At 39.2% G+C, this 20,739-nt stretch overlaps 1 protein-coding gene across 9 annotated transcripts in view; it reads left to right on the plus strand.

Moving 5' to 3' along the window:
- The window catches only part of HERC3 (HECT and RLD domain containing E3 ubiquitin protein ligase 3), a 130,325-nt gene that overhangs the window by 57,812 nt on the left and 51,774 nt on the right, over positions 1 to 20,739 (plus strand). For 8 of the 9 annotated variants that reach the window (XR_012061307.1, XM_072943326.1, XM_072943287.1 and 5 more), the window contains 9 exons: positions 1,832 to 1,956; positions 3,579 to 3,638; positions 5,973 to 6,084; positions 6,480 to 6,669; positions 8,483 to 8,646; positions 8,778 to 8,891; positions 17,833 to 17,856; positions 17,950 to 18,039; positions 19,212 to 19,382. Coding sequence is in view for 8 of the 9 variants with exons in the window: in XM_072943326.1 (XP_072799427.1) it covers positions 1,832 to 1,956; positions 3,579 to 3,638; positions 5,973 to 6,084; positions 6,480 to 6,669; positions 8,483 to 8,646; positions 8,778 to 8,891; positions 17,833 to 17,856; positions 17,950 to 18,039; positions 19,212 to 19,382 (1,050 nt within the window). In the remaining variant the exon portion in view is untranslated. The remainder of the gene's footprint in view (positions 1 to 1,831; positions 1,957 to 3,578; positions 3,639 to 5,972; positions 6,085 to 6,479; positions 6,670 to 8,482; positions 8,647 to 8,777; positions 8,892 to 17,832; positions 17,857 to 17,949; positions 18,040 to 19,211; positions 19,383 to 20,739) is intronic. The other variant, XM_072943317.1, reaches the window with a different exon arrangement.

The raw sequence follows: 20,739 nt of genomic DNA on the forward strand, positions 1-20,739 counted from the left end.
ATTTCTGATTTTATTGTTTTGGCCTCTGTTTCTTCTTGATTAGTCTGGCTAAAGGTTTATCGGTTTAGTTTATCTTTTCAAAGAACCAGCTCTTAGTTTCGGTGATCTTTTCCTAATGTTTTTTTTTGTCTCTGTTTCATTTATTTCTGCTCTGATCTTTGATTTTTTTTTTCTTTCTACTGAATTTGGATTTTGTTTGTTCTAGTTCCTTCTGGTGTAGGGTTAGGTTGACCTAGGGTTTTTTTTAAACCAAAAAAACGCTGCTGCTGCTAGAGAGTGTGACTTGGCCTATGGGGTTTTGAAAGCTCTGAAATCCAGAGTGCGGCTAGGGTTGAGAGACACTGGCCTAGACCAGTTTTTTCTTTTGGGATATATGTAATTCAAAGGCGTGGAAAATTGATGCTTTTTCTTGGGTCTTTATGTGACTCTGAGATTGTACTTCATCTAAGTCATCTGTGGTTTATTGGACTTGCAATGAAGAATGAGAAAATAGTCCCATGTTTATATTTTATCATAAGTATGTGTTAGTGTCTGTGTTCCACTACACCTTTGAATGAGGAAAGTAATTAAAATTTACACAACAACAGTGGTTTTAAGACCACGGTGGAGAGGTGATCTTGTTTGTATGTTCTCAAGTGTCCAGTTTGTCTTATGGTTTTTCTCTGTGTGATTCAAGATGACTTTTGTCCTCTCAATAGTTATCTGTGGCCATTTTAGTAAAATAATTATCAAGAACCAGATGGTAATAAACTTTGGCATCTCTGATTTGTTACATGTTCTCCTCCTTTTCCCTTATAATGATATCCTAACTCATAACTCTGAGAAAATAACCAAGAAAATTTACTTTGAAAGTTGTGTTTTTGTGCACAGATACAAAGGAGAAAAAAATTATCATCTGGTTAATGCTTTAATATCACTTTTTTCCTCATTTCTAGTGGCAAGTACAGGAGGCATAAGGCACTTTCAGCTTCTTCTTAGTTCTAGGTCAAGAACAGGATTTGGGAAAATAAGTTGAAAAAGCAATTTTAGGAAATAAAAGTGCTTTATTTTTAACAACCTCACTAAATGAAGGATGTACAGTACAGGGTAGGCAGCAGTGAGGATTTTCAAGGCCATTATTGACATGTCCTTTTTGTTACCTTTCTTACAAATTTGCAGCTCTATATTTTGAGCAAGAAATTAAGAGGCATTAAATTTTCATCGATTATTTGCAATGTAGATGATAACTGAACTCTGACTTTTTATAATATATTTTGCTGAGGTTTGGCGAACAGCTATGGCAATTGGTTAGTCATCTAAAACCCTTGATGTTACGGTGATTCAAGCAGAGGGGAAAGAAATCTGAAAAAGTCATATTGGTTTGGTTTCTCTGGGAAACAGACTCTGAGCCTGAGAATTGGGGCAGGGGGTGTGTGTGCTCTAGAACAACACTTCCTGAGAGATGAAGGAGGTAGGATTGGACAGGAGGGGAAGCTGAACTTCAGGTCAGTGTGGCAGGGGCCTTGGCTGGTCCCACGGGGTCTCTGAAGTTGGGATGGCCCTTCAGCCAGTCCTGAGTGGAGGCAAGGGGACTGGGCCCGGTGCCACAGCTCCACCTGCTGCCAGATGGGAAAGGAATGAAGCGGTAGCCCCGGCAGTTCCAGAGGGCAGCCCTGCTGGGAGCTGTCAGGAGCCTACACTGCCAGCCTGGGGGCACTGAGTGCCTCCCTCTGAAGGAGGGCCCTGTCCATAAGTGAAACACAGAATGGGGACCACATAAGGAGAGGGAGAGGAGAAAAGATCCATGCTATCACATAATTTCTCTTTTTTACTCTTATATTTGACCCTTCAGAATTCTTCTCCTGCTGTTGACTTCAGGACGATGAACCAAGCGCATTACACCAGTTTAATAAATGATGAAACCATAGCAGTTTGGAGACAAAAACTCTCAGAACACAACAATGCAAATACCATCAAGTACGTGTTGCTTGTATTTGTTTTTTTGCGGAAGTGTATTGGAACTTTCTAGCTTAGGGACTTTCCCTACTTCCACATTAAGTTTGTGAATTTAAATGGAGTTTTTCATTTTAGGAACCTTTTTTTTTTTTTTGCACACATTGTTCAGGGTTTGGTGCCCTTAGCTCTAAAGAACATGATAGATTGTTCTCCCATTTTTATTTAGAGCGTATTCCTCAACCTGCCTTGTTCGGATCTTAAAAATTCTGACTGATGAAGGCCTGATCTGGCCTTTCTGCTTTGAAAGCTCAGTGTTACTGTTGTTTAACCCTGAGAGTTTCTTCGTGTGCCTATTCCAAAGCATCCCAAGCCCCAGGACAGCTGTTGTTTTACCTAATCTGAATACTTCTAGCATTTTCACATTCAAAATGATAAGCTGAGATAGTAATTCAGTGTCAAGTAGGAAAAAAAAGTATAGTTAAAGGATTGAGACCGTTCAGCAAATTTATTTTATTCTTAAAAGAGAATTTTTTTTTAACTTTGTTGCACATTTTATGGCTTTCCTCAGCTTTTCCATTTTTCTGCAGAGTCTTATTCTTGGGAATGAATGAATCATGCTGTGTTTCCTAGATGGTGGTCATGCCCAGAAAAGTGTAAAAAACATCTTGCCTTATGATGTAAACTGTAGTGGGGCAAAGCCCAGGGCCTTAAACTTTGGGCACACCAGGTAGCAACTTTTGAAGCAGGTGATCATTTGGAATGCCTTAGAGCACCTCCACGGCAGTCCTCAGAATCCCCATAACCCCTGAGAGGCTCTGCCAGGGAGTTAAAGCTGGAAGGTGGCGGGGAAGGGGATGGGGTCTAGACTCACCGTGGGCGCGGTGCGGGGACTGCAGACTCCCTTTGCTGGGACCTTGGCACTTTTAATTCTCAGTTTTCTTATTTACAAAATAAAGGGATGCAAGAAATGATCTCCTAAGATCTTTCCTGACCCAGATTCTTTGATCAACAGCAGTTACTGTGATCTTCTCCTCAACCATATATATTTTTTATTCCCCCCCTTTTCCTTACACTAAAGAAGAGGGCCCGGGGTTCCTGACCTGTGGTTTCACTCTGGTTCCTCAGAAACTAGCTGTTTTCCCAGAAGCTGTGTAATCTCAGTAATAGGAATAAACACTTACTTCACTTATTTTTAGTTTTTCTCAGATGGGCAACAAAATAAAAGTGTTTGTTCAGTTATGAATTTGCAAAGATACTTTCTGTGTTTGGTAAATAACAGCTCAGCCTCTCTTTTTTGGGTTTATTTTGTGTTCATGTTTGGAGGTGAGGTGTGGATAGTGTCTTAGATTGTTGGTAGGAGAGGAATGTTCAAGGTCATTATTAGGCCCAAGAATTTTCTTTTGGTAGCTTTGATACTTTTTAAAAATTTTAACATGACTTATGTAAAACTTAAGTTCTTGTCCATTTTGAGATGTGACACAATGTTTCTCTAAAGCAAATGTACATCTTCCAAAGCTTCACCTGGGTAAGAAAGAGCAGCTATTAATGAAACCCTGGAATAGGTGATTAACCTGTTGCTGACGCTTAAATAACCATTTATTTGTAATTATTAAAGGCTTCCCTCCCTTTTTCTTTCTGAGCAGTGGTGTTGTTCAGATATTGTCTTCTGCAGCCTGTTGGAATGGAAGTTTTCTTGAAAAAAAGTAAGTGACTTAGAGTCTTAAAAAATACCCATGTGTGATCAAATGCTTACTCAGCATAGGCCGCCAAAGACTTCTGTTCTCTTTGATGGTGGTTGGCCTTAATTCAGTGGATAAGCTGATGACTTGTGCAAAAATTAGCATACCTAATGACGATGAATGAGAGGACATCAGGAAAGGCAGTGCTGACTCTCGCCTGGTTGGCAGAGAGGCAGAGGACCAAAGAGACAGACAGCATCTCAGAAAGGTCTGGTGTAATCAAAAGTAAGATTTTTCAGGGTGTTCCAAGATGTTACTCCCACCATGTGTACAGTATTTGTTCTTAAATTCTTAGTTCTTCAAATAATCTCTTTGGTTTCTTTGGTTTGCTTTCCTATAGTTGTTTCTTTTCTCAAAAAGAGTAAATTTAGGGAAATTTCCAAGTGGACTTCAGGATTCCTTGGACTCAGGTCCAGCCCAGCTCACCAGGAAATTACGTTTGGCCTGAACTCTCCAGTAGTAAATGTTTCTTTGCTTGGCCTTAATCCCTTCTGCAAATAACCCCCTCAGGAACTTACTACAGCGGGACGTCTTGTCATGGGTTTTGCTCTTTGGTAATCCCAAGTCCTGAGCATCTCTCCATTCTTTTCCTTCCAGAGATAAGGCTAATGAAATCCCAGGAGACTTTTGTTCTGTGTGTGAACCCTATTCCTCCCCGCCCTCCTCTCCCTTACAAATTCTGTCCCTAGCTGGGTTGCAAGAGGTTGCTTCAGAAACTCCATTCAGTTATGGTAAAAGATTGCAAAGTCGTTATTTGTATCATTAGGGCAACTGAAATGAGCTCATCCAATTCATTTTGGAGTCAATTCTTAGCCTTTTCTTCCAGGGAAAAATATTCTGTATTATGCTAATGTTGGTCTGTTAGAACAGTGATTCTCAACCAGGCTGATTTTGCTTCTCAGGGGACATTCAGCAATGCCTGGTGACATTTTTGGTTGTACAGTGGGGGAGTGTATACTCCTGGCATCTAGAAGGCAAAGGCCAAGTATCTCACAGTCCCTACAAAGAATTGTCTGACCCCAAAAGTCAAAAGTACTAAGGCTGAGAAACCTTGCTCTGAAAGGACAACTTGTATGAAAGTTGGGAATGGCTCTTGGCCAGGTTTGTAAGGTTATCTGTTCTTAGTATCGTGGATTCTGTAGATGTGTGGGTCAAGCCTTTTGTTCTCTTTTAATGGACTTCTGTGCTGTTTCAGGAGTTCTGTTCCCCCAGCTTTATGCATACATCATAGGAAACCAGTGAAAATGAAGACCAGTTTAATGAAGCATAAATACATGTAGATTAAGTATTTTCTTAAAAGGCTTCTTAAGAGCATAGCAGAAGGTACTTGTAAGCATGTGGAAGGTTACATATGGGACATCAGAATTAATTTCTGTGTTTTGGGCAGATTTATATTTAGACTGACAGCAACAGAAGACCCCACAAACAAAGCCCAAACATCTTCTCTTGATTTGACCATTTAGGTTCCAGTGCATATAATTATGATTTTTTTTCAAATGTTATAAGTTCTACTTATGTTTTTATAAATTATAGCATTGCTGTCAGGTGGTTTTAAAACTATCTGAATGTGTCTGTTACGCATAAACAGAAGCCTGTTTTGCAAATAGATAGTTCTTTTATAATTAATAGATGTGGTATGTTCAAGAGTGGGAATTTAAAAGAGACATTCTCTTAAGTCTCTAAAATGCTAAGACTTTATTTAAGGGTAGAAAATAATTAGTTGCTAGGAAGTTAAAAACAGGAGCTGTGAAATTAGTCCTTGAGTGAATGTAATTGTATCCTTTCCGTTAACTAAGAAAGACGTTAACTTTGCATTTGTTGTAGATCTGATTAAAAAAAAAATACTTGCTTTAAGCTTGCCATTAGCTGCTGAGTGGGCCAGTTTGCAGTAGGGGTGGGTTTTTTTGTTTGTTTGTTTGTTTGTTTCTTTGTTTTTGCATTTAGGCACAGCCTCTATGTCTGGTTTAATGTACCACAATTACAGAAAGAGGCAAAAACACAAGAGTATATCCGGGAGATAATACTCTGCATATAGACAGCCTCAAACTGAAATGATGATCCTTGTCCTTTAACTTGAGAGAAAAAAGACTTGACAATTTTAAGATCATCTTGAAAAAGGGATTCTAGAGAGATTTATTCCGTCTGGTTTCCCCAAAGTATAATGTTTCCGTGCATCTTGTCTGCCAGGTCAAATTTAAGTCTGATTAAGTACATACAAGCTTTTTCATTTACCTGTTTATAATTTTTATCAGAGTGTTTACTTTTCTTCTGTTACACCTTTTTTGTTTGTTTGTTTAGAATTGATGAGCATTTTAAAACAAGTCCCAAAATCCCTGGGATTGACCTGAACTCAACGAGAGTGTTATTTGAGAAGTTAATGAGCTCTCAGCACTCCATGATTCTAGAGCAGGTAGGTTTTCACATTTACAGAGCGCGTGCTTCAAAATGCATTTTTGCATTGAGATAAGACAACTTTCAAGAGAAAAACAGTAAGTTGAAAAGGTAAAAAAGTCTTGTGTAAATCTTAACTCTGTAATCACTTTGGGAATTTGATCTCCCTTTAGCTTTCTATTTGGCTCAAGTTTTCTAAGGAAATGCCCCTCCAGAGTGTAAGGTCTGCATGGGCAGGGATCTTTGGCTCTTCTTTTCACTGATGTTTCCTGGGTGCCCAGACCGGTGCCTGGACCATAGTGGGTCCTGGGTACATACTGAATGAATGAGAGTTGAGAGTCTCTCAAATAGTTTGTGAGTTGGACTAGATCTCAGGAGTGTTTGAATTTCTCAGTGCTCTTCTCTCTCCTACAGATCCTGAATAGCTTTGAAAGTTGCCTGATTCCTCAGTTGTCGAGTTCACCACCAGATGTTGAAGCAATGAGAATCTACTTAATACTCCCTGAGTTTCCCCTGCTTCAGGATTCCAAGTACTACATAACGTTGACTATCCCCCTGGCGATGGCCATTCTGCGGCTGGATACAAACCCCAGCAAAGTCTTAGGTGAATTTGCTACATCTAATACCAGAGGTTTTGTGCTTTTTATTTTATTGGTGTGACCATTGGCTCTCGGTGGATTGAGATCCAAGAATCAGTTTGTTGCCATTTAATATCCTTAACATTTAAACTTTTCTTTCTTTGATATTAATTTCTAATTAGCTATATTTGTAAATTAACCATTATTTAGAAACTGAACCATTATTTAAGATTATTTGAAATGATTCACGCCAGACTAATCTTGATTTTTAAATACTCACAATGTTAGATAATTCAACTTTATTTTTTTCTCCTCCTACACTTACTAGTTGTTAATAGTGCTTCAAAAATGAGTGTCCATCTGTTGTTCTTTCTCCTATACCTAACTTAGGGGGTGGGAGTGAAATGAACAATTTTGGTGTGATACACAGGTCTCCAGAAAAGGAGAGGAAGAAAATGACCTGGTGGAGACTTACCAAATGTTTGTTTTGTTTTTCTTTTTTAGGACAGTTGAGTCCACACTGATTTTTGCAGGCTACGGACACTTTGCTGAGATAAGAACCTTCCGTTCCTCAGTGAATTGGAGAGTGTCTCTCATGGGAGTAGCGCCTGAGATGTTTTTATTAATCAAATGCAGAAAGTCTGTCACCTGGCTTTTCCCTTTTTTTTTTTTTTTGCCTTGGTAAATTTTTTTTTAGGTATTCACTGCAGCTCAGTAACTTCTGCGTTCCATATGGACTAGGATGTTACTTGAGTGTGATTTCCCCATGAATAAAGAGACTTGTATTGCTGAGGATGGAATACTGGCTTTTCCATATTGCTTCCACCTTTGAAGAAGATATACAAACAGAAATAATCAGGAAAGCACTAGTACTATGTTAGTCCTTAATTTTTTTAGGATTAAAAGCCCTTTGGGGCATATTTTCCCAGGTGTTCTAATAGACAGTGAGATAAGAGATGGCAATCTCTGAATATTTTACCTATATTACCTGACTTTTAAGTTTGGGGGTTTTTAATTTTACTTTCTCCAGGTTGGATTATAAAGAGATCAAAATTGTTCGGTTTTACATTTAATTCGTTTTTAACTTCTAATTATAGAAATTTAAATTAAAAGAATCCCCCAAAGTAGAACACTGCAGATAGCCATCACACAAATTCCTGATAATCAATATTTTGCCCTTTTTCCCCCTCCGTTCTCCCTACCACCGCCTTTTCATTTTTTCTGGAATGTATTTTAAAAATCTCAGACATTTGTATCATTTCATCCTATAAATATGTTAGTATGACCGAGTTTGTTTCTGACAAAGTAGAAACCAATGGTATAGTCTTCTTGTCTGGTTATCAGAAAGCATTGTTTACTAAGAAACAGAAATAGTAGTTTTTCAAACTAATGTTGCTTCTTGAAAGGAGCGACCAGTTGCCGTATGGGTGCTGCTTCTGAGGCGTGTGGTCCTCGGCATCCGTGGTGCTGGACTTAGGTGGTGGCTGAGAAGAGGGCTGAGAGGACTGGGATATGTGAATGCTCCGGCCCCAGATCTGTGCCTTAGCATCTTGTCCATGTGTACCCTTGGGACTGAACTTCTAGATCAGCCTTCTGAAGGAGTCCTCAAGGGAGGAGAAAAATCAGATCCAGCTTTATGAAAAAGCTCTGGGGTTCTTGTACAGCTGCTGCTCTCTCTAGAAATGCTTTAATGGACTCTTTTTTGACTCAGTTTTGGGAAGCATGTGTTTTAGACTAATGTTTATTTTCTAGCTGCAGCAGTTTTTAGCTAGTAGGCAGAAGACATTAATACTTGATCAAGATTACAGGTTGAAATATGTTTTTCCTTTCTTTCTAAAGATAACTGGTGGTCTCAGGTATGCCCGAAATATTTCATGAAGCTGGTAAACCTCTATAAAGGTGCAGTCGTTTATCTCCTGAGAGGAAGAAAGACATTCTTAATTCCCGTACTGTTTAACAATTATGTTACAGCAGCTCTGAAGCTCTTGGAGAAGTTATACAAGGTGAGCACAGAAAAGAGCCAGTGGGGAGAGGGGTGAGGAGACAGTAGGGTAAAATGATCTACTGAGATGTTCTATGGGGACCACTTTCCAGTTGCCTGGGTTTTAGTTGTCCTTGTTTTGTTCTTCATCAGGTAAATCTTAAAGTGAAGCATGTGGAATATGATACATTTTACATTCCTGAGATTTCCAATCTCGTGGACATTCAGGAAGACTACCTCATGTGGTTCTTGCATCAAGCAGGCATGGTAAGAATTCATGGCAAGTATATCTTAAAGCTTTCATCTTTTCTCAGAGTACAATTAAGGGCAAGAAAAGCACATCTGGGCTCTAAAATTTGTCCTTCACTTTGATGTTAGCACCATACCTGTGTTTTACCGGCTGACTTTCGCATTCTTGAAATATTGAAGTGCTTTGAGTGGCCATAAATGGTCAGAAGCAGTCCTAAATGGGTGGTCACCCACAATGGTATAAATTTTAATTAGTTGCCAACATTAAAAAAAAAAAAGTCAAGTTATCTGAAGTAGTCAAATTCAAAGAAACAAAAAGTAGAATGGTGGTTGCCCAGGTCTGGGAGAGATGGGGAGTTGTTTAATGGGTATAGAGTTTCAGTTTTGCAGGATGAAAAAGTTCTGGAGATCCATTGCACAATAATATGAATATAGTTAACACTGATGACCTAACTATACACTTAAAAATGGTAAATTGATGCACTTTATGTGTCTTTTGCCACAGTTTAAAACAGTCAAGCAAGACGTGTAAAATGAATTTCTGGCTTTTTTTGAAACTTGGAAGGTCTGGCAACATGACCTGTCTTCCCAGGTGGTGCCAGTTGGCTAGGGTTCAGTGGGGGCTCTTTGAACGAGGCTTATATGTGCCCAAGTCACCACTGTAGCTTGATTTTGACATCGAGGAAAGGATCACGTGCTAATTATCATCTAACTGCCAGCCTATGTTAGTCGTCTTATGTCAGCTGCCTGAACCCTTCGGGCCACCTCTGATTCAGGATTACGTGTGTGAACATGTCACCCATCCCTGGCCTCGTTCTCCCTGTGTGTTAGAACGGCGGGCTCCTGCCTGCTACCTTTGCCTTGGCTCCTCAGTTTGATTGCAGACTGGCTTGGGGTATATGCATGGCTTTTTAGGATCCCCCATCTTGGATTATGTGTAAATTTGAGTGATGTCAGAAAACCGAGTGTTAATTTGGTTATTATATCTAGTGAAGCCGTGCACAGCAGATACATTGGAGGTGAGTCCTTGCCAGTTTAGCAGATTAATCACTGACATTTAGGTGATATTTCCCTGCAGGGCTTTTGTAGGGCTTTTGGAGCAGTGATTTCTAAAAGCAAGGTATTTAAATAAGTTTATTTAACTCAGCAAGATTGTCACATAATAGATAATCAATGCTAGACACATACTGGGTTTTTAATAAGATTTTTAATTACCTCAAAAAAACAAAATATTTTTCAAAAAAATGGATGAGTCTTCTAAACAGGTTTAGATGCAAAGTTTAAAATGGTGGCTAACAATGAACTCTGTTTTCACCTGCTGATTTAGAAATTCTAAAAAGATAGACTTTTCTGTTTTATCAGTTTGTGAATAATTATTCACTGTATCATAAAATGTTAAGAGCTGAAGTAAGCCTTATGAGTTATTTAGCCAACTGCTTTGTTTCTAGGTGAGAAAACAGAGGCGAAGTTACACAATTTTTCCACCAATTCCATTAGCTATAAAAGCCAGTTTTTCTGACTTCTATCCTTTATGTGATTTGCTGCTGAATAAAATGATTCTAAAGGGCCCTAATTCTTTTTGACCCTGAAAAAGAAGTTGCTGGTGTTAAAATATATGTTATCATGACTGTGGTCTCTGAATGGAGGTGCTTAAGTGAGCAACTTTCTATAACTTTTTTATAGTTCCTTCCTCTTAACATTTGATAAGCAAATATGATACCATCTTGAATACCAGATGCTCATCTCCTCTTCAGTAGTTAAGGGAGTTATTATAGAAAATTAGGTGAAATTACTGTGTGACCTTTTATGACTTCTGTGGAAGTTTTTCTGTTTTATACAATACTAGTAGAAATAAAAGTTCAAGTTTTTTGATCTCTTGGATTTTCACCTAAAATGCTAAAACTATTTCATACACTAATTTGTTTTTCTGACTACTTTTTTTTGGATATAATTGACACGTATAACATACTAGTTTCCAGTGTATAACATAGTGACTTGGTATTCACATACCCTGTGAAATGATCACCATAGTAAGTCTAGTTACTTTCTGTTACCACACATAGTTAAAAATTTTTTTTTCTTGTAATGAGAACTTTTAAGATTTACTCTCTTTGCAACTTTAGCAGCTAAAATATGCGATACAGTTTTATTAACTGTAGTTAGCATGTTGTGTGTTATATCACTGTGACTCATTTATTTCATAACTGGAAGTTTGTACCTTTGACCCATTTCACCCACCTGCCATCCCCTCTCCCCTCTGGCAGCCACTAAACTGTCAAGATTACCTAGGAGCTTGTTGTGTTGTTTTGATTTGATTTATTTGTTTGGATTCCAAATATAAGTGAGATCAGACAGTATTTGTCTTTCTCTTTCTGACTTATTTCACTTAGCATGATGCCCGCAAGTTCCATTCATGTTGTCAAAAATGGCAAGATTCCATTCTTTTTTATGTCTGAGTGTTACCTAACCAAACTTGGGTCCTCTCACCTGCCTGTAGTAAAGCCAATCTACTAACACTGGGTTGGGTGAAAAAAAAGTGCAGCGTTTATTGCGGGACACAAGGTAAAGAGTTGAGGGCAGCTAGTACTCAAAAGACTCCCCAATGGGTTTCAGGAAAACGTTTTTAAAGGCCAGGTGAGGGAAGGGAGTTGTAGGGTTTGTGATCAGCTTGTGCACAGTTCTCTGACTGGTTGCTGGTGGAGTAACAGTGCACCGTCACATTATCAATCCTCAGGCTCCAGGAGGTCTGGGTGCTACATGCTCATGGTCATAAAGTAGTTAATTTCTTCCATTTGGTGGAGGTTTTCACATCTGCAAAACAACTCAGGAAGTGTGCATCAGATACTGCTATCCAGGGACTTCAGAGAGGAGCTGAAGCAGAGGCTATAGGGGAGTGGTCTGTCCCAGGAAGGCCACATTAGGGTCCCGCTTGGTTACAAGAGTACTATTCCATTGTGTGCATGTACACCTCATCTCTTTATCCATTCATCCGTGGCCACTTAGGTTGTTTCCATATCTTGGCTATTGTAAATAAGGCTGCAATGGGGGTACATATATCTTTTTAAATTAGTGTTTTTGTATTCTTTGGATAAATACCCAGAAGTGGAATGGCTGGATCATATGGTAGTTCTATTTTTAATTTTTTGAGGTGTCTCCGTACTGTTTTCCATAGTGGCTGCACCAATTTACATTCCCACCAACAGTGCATGAGGGTTCCCTTTTCCCTATGTCCTTGCCCACAGTTGTTATTTTTTTGTCTTTTTGATGATAGCCATTCTGACAGGTGTGAGGTGGTATCTCATAGTGGTTTTAATTTGCATTTCCCTGATGATTAGTGATGTTGAGCATCTTTCATGTACCTGTTGCCATCTGTGTGTCGTTTTTGGAGAAATGTCTGTTCAGGTTCTCTGCCCAGTTTTTAGTAGGGTTGTTTGTTTTCTTTCTATTGAGTTTTGTAAGTTCTTTGTATATTTTAGTTGTTGACCACTTATCAGATCTTAGTTTGATGTAGTTCCATTTGTTTATTTTTGCTTTTGTTGCCTTTGATTTTGAAGTCAGATCCAAAAAATCATTGCCAAGAATGATGGCAAGTTGCTTACTACCTATGTTTTCTTCTAGGAGTTTTATGGTTTCAGATCTTACACTCAAGTCTTCAATCCATTTTGAGTTAATTTTTATGTATGATAAGTAACATGATGATCCAATTTCATTCCTTTGTGTGCCTGTCCAGTTTTCCCAGCACCATTTATTGAAAAGACCATCCTTTTCCCATTGTATGATCTTGCCTCCTTTATCATAAATTAATTGGCCATATGTGCATGGGTTTATTTCTACACTTAACCACTTTTCAATGATAGTAATAAACAATAGGTGGATTTTTTCCCCAGCTTTATTGAGGGATAATCAACAAATTCTGTATATTTAAATGTACAGCGTGATGACTTAATATGCATATACATTGTGAAATGACTACAGAGACCAAGTTAATGAACACATCCATCACCTCACATAGTTAACTTTTTTGTGTGTGTCTTGAGAATGCTTAAGATGTGCTCTCAGCAAATTTCCAGTATATGATACTGTGTTATTAATTTTAGTCACCATGCTGTAAATTAGCTCCTTAGGACTTATAACTGAAAGGATCATACCCTACAACTCTCCGTCTCCTCCTCTCTTCCCACCAACCCCTACCCCAATCCGTGGCAACCACCATTCTTCTGTTCCTGTGACATTGGCTTTCTTTCTTTTTCTTTTTTCTTTTTGCGGATTCCACATATAAGTGATATCATATGTTATTTGTCTTTGTCTAGCTTATTTCACTTAGCATAATGCCCTTCAATTTCACCTATGTTGTTGCAGGTGGCAGGACTGCCTTTTTATGGCTGAATAATATTCCATTGTGTGTGTATCTTACAATAAATGGGCTTTTATGTGTTAAATTCTTTAGCTTAGTAGTAGTGAAGTCAGTATAGCATACGGATTAGAGAATGTGCTTTAGTCAAAAGGAACTGGGTTCAGGCCTCAACTCTGGCCTACTACCCATGTAACCTTAGGCAAGTGTCCTCATTTATAAATAAGAGAAAGCATGGAAAGGCCTTCCTTGGCAGAGTACCTAGTGTCTGGCATATAATAAGTCCTCAGTATATAATTATTATTACACAATAAATATAATAATATTTTTTGGTAAGCAGTCTTGGGCACCTAATGACTGTCACATGCCTGCTAGTCCCTAGGGATGGAGGCAAGTACAGGACGTGGTGGCTGCTTCTGGGGGTGTTCTGTGCAGTGAAAAAAGAATGACAAAGGGACGTAACACATGTATGCAAAGGGCTATGGAGCGCAAAAGGAAAATTCTAAAGTGGCTGATTTTTGCTTATTTTAAAGAAGAGGTGGTAGTGGCTTATTTATTTCAGTTAATAAGCTGCCACTTGAAAACCAGAACAGGTAGAATGAGTGGTTTTGGGCTCTCATAGAAGGCAGCACAAGTGAGAAAGTCAGTGATGCAAAGGAAATGCTTCAGAAATAAAGACTAGAGGCAACGTGACACCGTGATGTCGACTGTGTGTGTCATACAGGGCAGTGTTTTGGTTCCAGGAACCAGAATTGTGCCTGGGTGAGGTGTGCAGCTGTGTTTGCCTCAGCATTTGGTGTTGCTGGGAGCCAGAGTTGCCCACTGAGGGGACAGGAACACATGGTGGCAGGCTGGCCTTAAGGCAAAGGCTCCTGTGTTTCCTTCCTGGCACCCCAGGTGTTTGTGCAGTGCCTCTTGCCCCCGGTCACCGCTGTATTTAGGAAACATTGATTTGAAATTAAAAAAAAAAAAGGAAGAAAAAGATACTCCCAATTCTCTAGTTTTGTACCATGTACTTACTCATTGCTTCTATTTCATACATTTCAAAAAAAATGAACTAAGGTTATAGCCCCATTTTAAGCAGGAAAATTTGAAATGTGGTCCACCAGTAGTACAAAGTTAGTTTTAGGTTTGTAAGTCTCACTTGTGGAATGGATGGCCCAGGACAAGCTGTGTCTCAGCTGGGGAATCTCATATCTTATCAGTGCATGCACGTCCTTCTAGCCTGGGGAGAGCAGCCAGGAAGCAGAATCATAATACGGCTATTTCAGGGTTTATTTCACGTAACGTGGATATACCAGTCCTAATACCATTTCTGAAATATTTGGCATCTACAGACTAAAAATCAGTGAAATTTAATTATTTTATTTCAAATACAAAAACTCATAGACTTATAAAAAGTTTGTAGACATGTCAATAGACCTTCATATAGGTCTGTTGCTCCTTTTAATGGAATACCCTTCCCGTCTTCACATTCCTGAGAGCTGGCAGCTCAGGGGTCGGAGGCTGAGAAGGTCTCCTGGACCACCAGCTCTCTGGCCTTGGCTCTGGTTCCCAACTCAGCAGTCTTGGATTTCTTTCCAACTAACCTACCCAACTGAGAGCATGGTGACCCTGCCCTCAGCTTGACTCCTACTTCTCCGGAAGACAGATCAGCCAGCCCCAAACTGGGCTCCTTTGGGGATGGGTAGGGATCAGGCAAGGGGCTATGGGACAGACTAGGAGCTGCAGAAGGTGGGCATTAAAGGAGTCTGGGAGGGCTTGTGGTGGGGGTGGCAGGGTGAGGGTGGCAGGAGAGTTGGAGAACTGGAGTGGGACTGGAGAGAGCCAAGAAATACAGGCAGAGCTGCTGACTGATGTCTGAAATAACAGTATCACACCAACAAAAATGCCAGTGTTTGAAACTACTAGTACACTTGTCCCTCAGTATCAGTATAGGGGATTGGTTCCAGGAGCCTCAGCCCCATACCCAGATTCTCCATGCTCAGGCCCCTTGTATAGATACACGGTATATTATTTGCATATAACCTAAGCACATCCTCCCATATACTTTAAATTTTCTCTTGATTACTTTAATACCTAATATGGTGTAAATGCTCTATAAATAGTTGTAAATAGAATGTAAATGCTATGTAAATAGTTGGTGCATGGCAAATGCAAGTTTTGCTTTCTGGAACCTTCTGGAATTGTCTTCCCCCCCCCCCCCCGAGTATTTCAACATGAGGTTGGCCTCATGTGGAACACGTGGAGGAGGAGGGCCGCCTGCACACTGGGAGGCGGAAGTGCCAACAGCTGTTTCTGTAGTCACTGTTATCGTTTCTCCCATAGGCACGTTCACAGTTGAAGTGCTCAGAACTTTATCTAGCTTTATAGACCAACACACATATAAAATTTTTCTTTTCCCTGGGAATAGGCAAATAATGCTTAGAATAAACTCTCTTCTGAGGAAGATCAGAAAATCCTGAATGTTGGCACCAGTTTTAAACACACTCCCTCAGGATACTGTACCTTTTGTAGGTACCTACGGTAGAAGGTAACTTGGTAGAATGCTGCTTTTTTGGCGTGCATGTGTTTATTTCAGTGATTTAAATTCCGAAGTTCTCAGCAATCAGATAAATTGGAATGAGAAAGAGTCTAGTCACTCTGGGTTCTTCGTGCAGGATTCCACATCTTGTCTCCCTGGACTGGAATCCTCTCTCCCATTAGTGTTTTCAGTCTAGGGAAATGTTCCAAGGTCCCTGAAGAAACCTGCTTCTAAAGGATAAACAGTGAATTTTAATCAAAATCACCTTTAAATAATCTCATTGAGAAATGCACAAAGACAAAAGGAGGTAGGTATACACTCCTTATTCCTATAGCGTTTGAACATTAGGAAACCAGGCTAAATGTACAATAACTAACAAAAGTCTAAAATCAGTAAAGCACAAATTAGCCTCACTGCTTTATATGTGATGAGCAAGAATGCCTTACTGCAAGCAAACCCCACTTGCACTGTGACGAGGACGTTCTGCGGCCTGGCCTGGCCACCCTGGGGTGACTTAGCTCTCTTTTGCCCTTTCACCTGCTGTTGAACCTTCATGCATGCAGTGCAGTGGGCCAGGACTGCCCTGGCCTTTTCCTGGGCACGAAATCATCACTTACAAAGGAAGACCGCTTTTCTTCTTTCCCTACTACCCTGGACTATTTAGTATAACATGGCACCAGTGCAGGCATTAGAATGAATGCACACCATATGGTAACACACCATTATAAGGAGGTCATCCATAATGTGCTTTTATTTTGTTTAGGATGTCATTTTTTTAAAACACCACAAAATCAAAAAATTTCATAGAGTTATCTCATCTCTGAGAAGAAATCCATGGTTTTCTGTCTGAGAAATATTGTTGCCTGTCACCATGGTCTATACCATTGATTTTTTTGTTTCTACTAGGTTATGTAGCAAACATTATTCATTAACTTAACAAAAACTTTCAGAAGAGATTTCCTTTTTTCTCCTGATAAATGAAACTAACACGCCTCTTGGATATCTATGTTTGCAACACACCTCTTAGATATGTTTGTGGTTGTTTTTATTTATAGGCATATCTCGGAGATATTATATTGTGGGTTTGGTTCCAGACCACCACAATAAATTAAGTCACACAAATTTTTTGTTTCCCAGTTATGTTTACGCTATACTGTAGTCTGTTAAGTGAGTAATAATAGCATTATATTAAAAAATGTACAAACCTTGATTAAAAATACTTTATTGCTAAAAAGTGCTACCATCATCTTAGCCTTCAGCAAGTCATAATCTTTTTGCAGTAGTAACATCAAAGATCACTGATCATAGGTCACCATATATACAAGGGTAGTAATACTGAAAAAACTTGAAATATTGCGAGAGTTTCCAAAATGTAACATAGAGACAAAAAGTGAGCAAATGGTGTTGGAAAAATGGAGCTGATGGTCTTACAAGACATAGGTTTGTCACAAAACTTCAATTTGTCTTAAAAAAAAAAAAAAGACTGTCTCTGAAGCACAATAATGTGAAATGCAGTAAAGCAAGATGTGCCTGTGCTGTTATTCCTTCCTCAAAAGTTTAATCAGACTTCATTCACATATTGATAGAGTGTCTTCTGTAGGCCAAGCATTGGTGTAAGTGTCAAGTCAGGGACAGCTTTCTAAATATTTTCTCCCAAGAGTAACAGTGCGTGCACACGCGCATGTGTGTGGGTATGTGTATGAAGGAAACTTAACCTGCTGACACATAAATGACATTTACATTATCCACTGTACCCAACAAAATTAGTCTCTGAAGTCATGGTTGTAAAGCTCCTGTTTTAGAATTAGATTTCTTATAAACGAGAATTAATGCTGTGAATTGTTGAGTTGTTGAAATGGCTTGAAAAGGTCCTCTTTAAAATTAAAAAAATAATTTTTCTTAGTGTTTTTCTCAGCCTGTGTCCTTCAAAACATCTGGTGTATTCTATCAAAATTCAGGTCAGCCATTCAAATGGTGTTAATTCTGTGGCCAAATGGTCAGATTATGTGTTTTGTTTTTTGTGGGGGGTAAAAAGTTCACATTTTGCAATCCAACTAAAAGACTTTTTATTTTTCTTTACACAGAAGGCTAGACCATCTATAATACAGGTAAATGATCCTTTAAATCTTTATTTAATGTATTTTTCTAGCAGTATTCTCTGTGAAATGCTATAATGTTGCCACTAATGTGTTTTTTTCCAGGATGCTGTTACACTTTGTTCCTACCCTTTTATCTTTGATGCCCAAGCCAAGACCAAAATGCTGCAGACTGATGCTGAATTGCAGATGCAGGTAACCTATTTTAAAAATCATTTCCTCTTCTTACTGGGTTTCTTTCATCTTATACATCAGTTGTAATTTTTCCTATTAGAAAGTTTATTTGGGATGATGTTCCATGATAACCTTTAGAACTATTAGAAATATTTTCAGCAATATTGTATTGAATATAACACATACACATGAATGCACATTTACATAAACTGGGGGTCGGCAAGTGTTTTCATAAAGGGTCACATAGTAAATATTTGTCTTTGTGTACCATGCAGTTTATCTCAGCATTTCACCTCTGTCATAGCAGAAGATTTGAATTTTGTATAATTTTTGCATGTGCTGAAATATTCTTCTTTTTATTTTTTTTTCAACTATTTAAAAAGGTAAAACCATTGTTAGCTAAAAAGCTGTACAAAAACATGGAGCAGGCTGGATTTGGCTGTGGGCTGTTGTTTGCCAGACCCTGATCGATAATTAAATAGAGCTGGTGATTCTTTATTGAACAGAAATACAAGTTATGGAGATCTGTTTAACTTATTTTAAATATGCATTTTTGTTGTAAAATATAATTGGTTTTGGCAGCCCTACAAAGACATTTGTGAATTAGCAACTGAAATCTCCCAGTTTCTACTGTTGGTGGATACATAACTTCATTCATCTTCCTCTCCCTGTCTTTCTGTGTCTCTGTAGCTCCTCTCTCTCTATGTATATATACATATATATATGTTTTCACAGTGATATATCCATGACAATGACAACTTTAAAGTTCTCCAGAGGAAATGGACATTTTTCAAAGAATAAAAACCATTTAGCAAGTGGTTGCAAGGTTTCTTTGCCTGCCACTTTGAAAGTGCTGGCTTTTGCCCACTCTCCATCCTCACTTTCTTCCACAGCACTGTTATTCCATTCTTAATCAGCTTAGTCTAAATCATTTTCCTGGAATGAGTTATGGATCATATGGTTTATAAAGTGCTTCAGTTAATCTCTTTGGGTTCAGATTAGAAAGATTTGTGTGTTTTGTAATCATGAGTAACTTACAAAATCTACTGGAAAAGTTAGGAGGGAAACAAAGAACAAAATGGAGATGCAGTCAGCCCCCCCCCCCCCGCCCGGGTCCAGAGGCACGGCTGCTGCTGTCCTTGCTCCCAGGTGCACTCAGAGTGGTAATTGTGTTCTTGGATGTGCTGTTCCAGGTGGCGGTCAACGGAGCCAACCTGCAGAATGTCTTTATGCTTCTCACCTTGGAGCCTCTGCTGGCCAGAAGCCCCTTCCTGGTCCTCCACGTTCGCAGGAACAACCTTGTTGGAGATGCCCTGAGAGAGCTGAGCATTCATTCTGATATTGATTTGAAAAAGCCTCTCAAAGTGCGCGCCCTTCCATATATTCCTCTAAGTGCCTTCCTATGTTTTTTGTGTTTTGTGTGTGTGTGAGATAATTAGGGTATGTATGTATGCATGTATGTATGTATGTATGTATGTATGTATGTATGTATGTATCTATCTATCTATCTATCTATTTATTTAATGGAGTTTCTGAGGATTGAACCCAGGACCTCGCATGCTAATTGCTAATCGCATGCATTACCACTGAGCTGTACCCTCCCCCTTCCTAGGTCTTCTTTAAACAGTGTTGATGAAGCAGCAAATATCTTATTTACATCGTGGAGTGCAGCCATTCATTATTTTTTAAATTCATTTTACAAGAATTTAATTACCTCCTTCTGTCAAATCACCAAACAGAACATCTCAACATAACAGCAAATAAAAATGCCAGTGGATTACTTGAGGGATGATAGGGTCTTTGTCTGCTGTCTTCAGTGTACCTGCTCCAGCTCTACCAAAAACAAGCGAACAACAGCACAACTAAAACTCCAACTAGGTAAAACTGTCAAGCCAGCATCTAGGACGTCTTTGGATGTCAAAGATTTAAGAGAAAGAAGGCTAAAAAAAAAGAATGTAGTGAAATCGTCTGGGTAGCCGGTGGCCTGTGACGATAGGCACTTAGTACTCTGAAATTACTAAATTAAGAAATTGTCTTTCCTCGTAGTGCACGTTTGTGTATGCCTGGGGCTCACAATGCTTGGAGCACAGTAAATGTTCAATATAGTGGATTATTTGAAGTTTTAAGTCATTTACCTTTCCCTTCAGAAGGCTTTCGTAACTCTATTTCCAATTCTGTTGTAAACTCCAGTTTCTGAAACATAATAGGCGAGAAACTGATGTTCTCCGTGATACTGTCGCCCTTTGCAAGATGTCCGGTAGTTCTCATCCGTCCCATCAATCTGCCTGAGAGTTCTCCCTAGACCTTCTGGGTTAGACTTTTGATATTACAAAAAGAGGGGCTCTCTCTGCCCCTGTTTTCAATCAGTAAATCAGCGGAGGCAGTTCTTGCTTTGTGCCTGTTTGAGTAAAGCCGTCCGCTTGCCTTTTTATCAGATGCTTCCTCTCGTCCTGCTCTAGGCAACCTTGAACAGAGCCACCAGGATAAGCTTTCTCAGATGCTGTTTTTAGCTCTGGGCCTGAGCCCTTCCGTGTAAAATGGGGGTAATGATAGTAATCCCTATGCAGAAGACCGTTCTGAGGATTAGGGTAATAGTTGGTGCTGGCTGGCATGGAGTAAACGCTCAGTGAGTCTCGTCTGTTGGTTTGCTGTGGTCGTCACTGTGATGACTGTTATGGGTCCAGAGTACCTGGTGTGGGTCTGCTGAGGGGTCTGGGTATA

Source organism: Vicugna pacos, chromosome 2, assembly GCF_048564905.1.
Source record: "Vicugna pacos chromosome 2, VicPac4, whole genome shotgun sequence".
Classification (NCBI taxonomy): Eukaryota; Metazoa; Chordata; class Mammalia; order Artiodactyla; family Camelidae; genus Vicugna; species Vicugna pacos.